This window comes from Orycteropus afer, unplaced genomic scaffold (assembly GCF_000298275.1).
Source record: "Orycteropus afer afer isolate SDZICR_OR568_19922 unplaced genomic scaffold, OryAfe1.0 scaffold01859, whole genome shotgun sequence".
Lineage (NCBI taxonomy): Eukaryota > Metazoa > Chordata > Mammalia > Tubulidentata > Orycteropodidae > Orycteropus > Orycteropus afer.
In genome coordinates this window covers 5032-12176 of record NW_006923446.1, presented here as the reverse complement: position 1 = coordinate 12176, position 7145 = coordinate 5032, and the positions used below count along the sequence as shown (strand labels likewise).

General features: G+C 41.2%; 1 protein-coding gene across 1 annotated transcript; it reads left to right on the top strand.

Annotated features, from left to right (window-relative positions):
- Nucleotides 1-407: 407 nt before the first annotated feature.
- GPX7 (glutathione peroxidase 7) lies at nt 408-5364 on the top strand (the record flags this gene model as incomplete). Its single annotated transcript, XM_007959181.1, has 2 exons — nt 408-669; nt 5201-5364. Coding segments are annotated over 2 exons (426 nt in total), but the record flags the coding sequence as incomplete, so codon positions are not given.
- Nucleotides 5365-7145: the final 1781 nt, after the last annotated feature.

Here is a 7145-nt window from a genome sequence, read left to right as displayed (position 1 = left end):
CACTACCTCTTGATGTGTGCTTACCAGTGTGTGTGCCTCTCTTTGTGAATGTGTTGTGTGTGTTTGTGGGCATGTGTGATGGGTACTTATATATCTTTGTATCATGGAGCATGTGCATACCAATTTATGTGTATTGTGTACTTACGTTCACAGATGTTCATTGCATGAGTATGCACATGTCTATAAGCCACTGCATGTTTAATTTCACATGGATATATGCTTGTTTACATATGAGAGCATTGCACATATATTTACATCTGTGTATATGTGTACATTGTGTTCTTGTATATTTGAAAGAGCATTAATTATTGGGGGAGTTACATGTGGGCATGTGAGAGTGTGTACAAGTGTATGCCTTTTCATTGGGTTGTGTATTACTAAGTTTTTGTTATTTTTTTTCCACCTAGGTGTCCTTGGTGGTGAACGTGGCCAGCGAGTGTGGCTTCACAGACCAACACTACCGAGCCCTGCAGCAGCTACAGCGGGAGCTGGGTCCCCACCACTTTAATGTGCTTGCTTTCCCCTGCAACCAGTTTGGGCAGCAGGAACCTGACAACAACAAGGAGATTGAGAGTTTTGCCCGCCGAACCTACAGTGTCTCTTTCCCGATGTTTAGCAAAATCGCAGTCAGTGGCACTGGTGCTCACCCTGCCTTCAAGTACCTGACCCGTGAGTCCTGGTCCCTTCATCCTCACACCTTCCCTCAGCTGCCTTAAGCCTTGACTCTCTGAGCAGCAGAAGCCACTTGCTGGCTGGGGTGACCTGGAGCCTCTTCTGACCCTCTCTGGTGGGATGGCATTCTATTTCAGCAATAAGCTTTGAGGAGATTGGGTGTAGGCATGCGCTAAGGTATTTAGGTACTCCTTTCTGAGAATATGGCTATCTCTGCTACCTTGCGGTTCTCCCTCAGCTACACTTTTTTTTCTTTAACTTTTTATTGTGTTTCAGGTGAAAATTTATATAGCAAATAAGTTTCTCATTCAACAATTCATATACAAATTGTTTCATGACATTGGTAGCTGTCCCTACAATGTGCAAGCACCCTCCCCATTTTTACCTTGCCTTTCTCTTTCCCAACCCTCCAATTTCCCTGCCCCTCATTGCCTTCTTATCTTTGCCTTTGGAGAAAGGCTGCCCATTTGGTCTCATATAGTTGATTGTTCGAAGGAGCACATTGTTCACAGGTATTATTGTTTATTTCATAGGCCAATCTATTATTTGACGGAAAGGTGATCTTTGGGAGTGGCTTTAGTTCCAGGTCAAAAGTCTCTAGGGTTCCTCCAGGCTCTATTAGTCCAATAAGTCTGGTTTTTTTTTTTTAATGAGTTTGGGTTTTGGTCTACATTTTTCTCCCATTCTAACTGGGACCTTCTATTGTGTCCCTAGTCAGACTGTCAATTGGTGGTAGCTGGGCACCATATAGTTCTTCTGGTCTCAGGCCATTAGTCCTATGGACTAATTGCTTCCTGAAGTCTTTGGTTTCCTTCACTCCCCTTTGCTCCAGACAGGAAGAGACCAGTAGCTGTTATCTTAGATGGCCACTCACAAGCCTTTAAGACCCCAGACGCTACTCATGAAACTTGTTGTTGTTGTTGTTATGTGCCGTCGAGTCGGCCCCGACTCATAGCGACCCCTCCTTGGGTTTCTGAGGCAGTATCACTACGGAAGTAGGATTGCCCAACCTTCCTTCCGAGGAGTGGCTGGTGGGTTTGAACCGCCAGCCATCTGGTTAGCAGGCAAGTGTCTTTGCCACTATGCTACCAGAGCTAGGATGTAGAATATTATCTTTATGAACTGTGTTATGCCAGTTGGCCTAGATGTCCCCTGAGACTGTGGTCCTTAGGCTTCAAGCCCAGTAGCTCAATCCTGCAAGGTGTTTGGATATATCTTAAGAAGTTTCTATAACTGGGTCTCCTATGTGCTCTATTATATATATGAATATATATGTAGTACATACAAATACACATATACAAATGCCCACAGCTACACCCATATGTGCACATGCATGGACTTCCATACACCCTCCACACCTATACAGTGTACATATCTATATAACTGTTGTTGGGTGTTATTACTGTTGTTAGGAGCCCTGATGGCACAGTGGTTAAAGCACTCAGCTATGAATCAAAAGGTCAGTAATTTGAACTCCCCTGCTGTGCCATGGGAGAAAGACGTTGCAGTCTGCTTCTGTAAAGATTACAGCCTTAGAAACTCTGTAGGGCAGTTCTACTCTGTCATGTAGGGTTGCTATGAGTTGGAATCTACTGGATGGCAATAGGTTTGGGTTTGTTGTTGGTGCCGAATTGTATATATTATAGCAATTGCCATAGGTGTCCTTTATTCTTGCATACCTCTCAGTGTCTTCATTTGCCTTGATTACCTTGGCTGACTCCCTGCATATTGTGTATTGCCTTTCCCTTTACCAGCATTAATACACGTCTATTATCAAGTGATTCTACCTCCCTCCTCTTTCTGTCTCTAGTAATCATTAAAGAATGTTGCTTTCTGTGTATAAACCTATTCTTGACTTTTTATAAAAGTGGTGTCATACGATATTTATCCTTTTGTGATTGACTTATTTCACTCAGTATAATGTCCTTCAGATTCATCCATGTTCTAAGATGTTTCATGTTGTTGTTATGTCCCATAGAGTCAGAACTGACTCCTAGCGACCCCTCCTTGGGTTTCTGAGGCAGTATCACTATGGAAGTAGATTGCCCAACCTTCCTTCTGAGGAGTGGTTGGTGGGTTTGAACCGCCACCTTCTGATTAGCAGTCAAGTGCCTTAGGCACTATGCTACCATAGACTCATCATTATTCTTTATCATTGCACAGTTCCATCGTATGTATGTACTACATTTTGTTTATCCATTCATCCATTGATGGACATTTAGGTTGTTTCCATCTTTTTGCTGTTGTAAATAATACTGCAGTTAACATGGTTGTCCATATGTCTATTCATGTCATATGTGTCATATGTCTTTTCACTGTTCTTATTTTCCTGGGATATATACCTAGGAGTGCTGGATCATGTGGTATTTCTATTTCTAGCTTTTATGAGGAAGCACCATAGCATTTTCTATAGTGGTTGTAGCATTTTACAGCCCCACCAGCAGTGTATAATAGTTCCAGTCTCCTCAGAAAGTTACCAGCATTTGTTGTTTTCTAGTTTTTTTTCAATCCATGCCATTTTTGCAGGGGTGAGATGGTATCTCATTGTATTTTTGATTTGCAGCTATCTAATAGCTAGTGATTGTGAGCATCTCTTCATTTGTTTGTCAGCTGCCTGGATATCTTCTTTGGTGAAATGTTGGTTCATGTCCTTTGCCCATTTTTTTGATTGGATTGTTTATCATTTTGATGTTGAGGTGTTGAATTTTTCTATTTGTTTTAGGGATTAAAACCTAACAGATATGTAGGTTCTCCTGTTTTTTTTGGGAGCTCTGGTGGTATACTACCTAAGGCATTTGACTGCTAACCAGAAGACTGGTGGTTCAAACCCACCAGCCACTCCTTGGAAGAAGACTGGGCAATCTACTTCCATAGAGATACCACCTTGGAAACCCAAAGAGGTGTCTCTATGAGTTGGATTCAACTCCACGGCAGTGTTTGGGTTTTTTTTGTATTCTTTTAGTAGTCTTTTGATGAGCGTAAGTATTTAATTTTGGGGAGGTCCCAGTTTATCTTCTGTTGTTTGTGCATTTTTATTTGTTCCCTCAGCCACTCTTACTGACATCTCTGGGATCCTATTTTCACATGCACCAGCTCCTAGTAGGAGGCTGGGCCCTTACATTCTAGTCAGTATGAATTAGTGTAGTTCACTAATTTAGGAGAAACCAAGGTGCAGACAGGAGACACCATCTGCCTAAAGAAGGCTGACCAAGATGGCCAGCCAACATCTCTTGTCCTGAGTTAGAGGCAAAGTCTGTACACCATGGGAGGGAACCTGTTGAACTAAAATATCAAATTTTAGTATTTCAGAAATAAGTCCCTTATCCAGCCCCTGAAGCCTCAGAGCCACAAAATGGGGTCATAGGCCAAGCTTTATTGTTCTGTCCCCTGTGTCAAACCTTTCTCCTTTAGGGGCTCCATTTGCCTTCTCTCATTCCAGACTCCTGGTTGCCTTTGAGTCCCTTACCACCCCACCCCCAACCCATTCACCTGGAAGAGCAAATGAGAAACTGCAGTTTAGCAAGGCCCCTTACTGAGACCGATTTGCATTTTGTTCCATGAGTCACTCCTAATGTTTCCTTTTTCTTCCATGTGTGTTTTTGTTAGTTCCTTCCCAGTTTCCTAAGGAGTTCTGGTAGCATTTAGCTGCTAATCAGAAGGTCCAAGGTTCAGACCCACCAGTTGCTCCACGGAGGAATATGAGTCAATCTCTTTCTGTAAAGATTGGCAGCCTTGGAAACCCTGTGGGGTCACTGTGATTCAGAATCTACACAATGGCAGTGGTTCCCCCCACACACACACTAGATCCCATAGTTACATAGTTACCAATCAAACCTAACCATGCTTTAGAGGCACCTGGTGAGCTCTTAAAAATGCATAAGCCTAAGACCTACTGAAGCAGGGCCCAAGAATCATTATTTTAGCTCCTCTTCTAACCCCCAAGGAGCTCTGCTGGTGCAGTGCCTAAGGCATTTGGCTGCTAACTGGAAGGTTGGCAGTTCAAACCCACCAGCCATTCCACAGAAGGATGACTGGGTAATCTACTTCTGTAAAGATTTACTTCCTCAGAAACCCAAAGGGGGTCACTATGAGTGAAAATCTACTCAATGACAGTGGCTTTAGTTTGGTTTTGGTTTCTCCTAACGTTTAGTGATTCTGATGCAGCCAGCCTGTAGACTAAATTTGAGAACCATTAAGTCTGTCAGAGTAGGGTAGGAAAACGTTCAGTAGTTGGAGTTCATCAATAAAGGAACTGATACAGAATCACACAGCAGTAGTTCTCAGTCTTGGCTGCACATTGGAATCTCTTGGAAAGCTTTTACAAATACTAATGCCCAAGTTTTATCCCCACAGATTCTGATTTAAGAGGTCTGGAGTGTGGCTTGGGCATCAGGATTGTAAAAAGCTCCCCAGGTGATTTTAACTAACAGAACTGCTGCCTCAAGGGAAGAATGAACACTGATAGTGGAATCTCAGGTAAGGATATGCAGGGAAGCACACTTTTATATCTTTCTTCCTTTCTCTCTAGAGACTTCTGGGAAGGAGCCCACGTGGAACTTCTGGAAGTACCTAGTGGCCCCAGATGGGAAGGTGACAGGGGCTTGGGACCCAACTGTGTCGGTGGAGGAGATCAGGCCTCAGATCAATGCTCTTGTGAGGAAGCTCATCCTGCGGAAGCGAGAAGAGTTATAACCACTTTCCCTTTTTTCCTTTTACCTCCATCCTGCCTCACCAAAGCAAACTCAAATGGTGCTTCCAGGGAGAGACTCCTGACTCTCTCCCTTTCTCTACTTGTATCTCACCTGTTCCATCTCTCCTGTAGGGAAAAAAATCCTAGTATTTTTATTGTTTGAATCTTAGGGTAACCCATAGGAATTTCTGACCATTGAGAGCTCTTGCCCAGTGATTCACCAGCCAGTAAGAACCTCTAGCCAATGAAAACATACGGTAAATAGAAGTATATGAAGCAATAATCTCCTAGCCAATGAGAACTCTAAAAAGGAGCAATTCCTACCTCACAGGGCTGTTGTGAGGGTTAAAATGAAATACCTGTGAAAGTGCCTCGGCAGTGCCAGCTAAGCAGGAGGCATTCAATATTTTTTTTTTTTTTTTTTTTGCATATAAACCGGAAAATAACTTGTGATTGATAAAAATTTGCACCCAATGAATTTCTAGACAATGAAAATGCAGGTCAACATTTATTTGTTCTTGTTTTCCACTCTTATTTTTTAGTATAAAAGTTATGCAAGCCCATTGGAAAAATGCAAGTCATATAGGATAATATAAAATGAAAGTATCTCCCATATTTCTTATATTTTGATTCCCTGAAGGGTAAACACTGCAATTTGATATATATGTTTCCAGGCCTTTTCCTATCAGGCCAATAAGAATTCACTGACCAGAAATAACACTGTTGTTGTGGTTATGTGCCATTGAGTCGGACCCAACTCATAGTGACCCCTTCTTGGGTTTCCAAGGCAGTATCTCTACGGAAGTAGATTGCACAGTTTGGGAGGCTCTTAGAAGGGAAGGGAAACCCACCAACCACTGGTGAGTTTGAACAGCCAGTCTTCTAGTTAGCTGTCAATTGCCTTAGGTACTATGCTACCAGAGCTCCTAGAAATACACTACAATAAAAACAGGCAAAGAATATGAATAGATAGTTCACAGAAGAATATAGATGGACAATAAGCATATGAAAAATGTTGAATTTCATCCAATTGGAAACATTTTAAAAATGAGAATGTCCATTGTTGTTAAATATGCGGGGAAAAGACTTCATATATACTGTTGGTGGGACAGTAAACTGGTATAAAGTTTTTCAAGGGTGATTTGGCAATATCTTTTAACACAAAATGTTTGTACCCTTAGATCCGTCATTTTCCCTTCTAAGAACCTCCCAAACTATGCAAATATAAGTAGAATAATATGTATGTACACTGTTGGTAATCGTGAAACTTGGATGCAGTCCTTATGCCCATTGATAGGAGTCTAGTAATAAATTAGGATACAAATCCAAATGGTAATACAGCATTAAAATGAATGCAGTAGATCCCTATGTATCACCATGGAAAGTTATCCAAAAGTGAAAAAAGGGCAAGTTGTAAAACAGAATGAACAAATAAGATAATATTTTTACTAAAAATTCATAATAACAATGTTAAGTAAGAAGAATAAAGATGTTAAGGGAGAGAAGAAAAATGGAGGATTATAAACCTAACTGTTGCTGGTTGTCCTTGTGGAGACAAGTGGACAAAGTGAATCATTCACTTTCTTAATTATATCTCTGTATAATGTTTTCATTTTGTATATAGAATACATACATCACTTTTATACAAATTGAAAAGAAATAGTTAAAACCTGGGGAGGTTGGCAAAGCTCATTGACTGTTAACACATTGATCAATAAGAATTTAATGTCTACTTTTTCTGAAGTTCTTCTTCTAGAAGTCCAGAGATTAGAATTCAAATCCT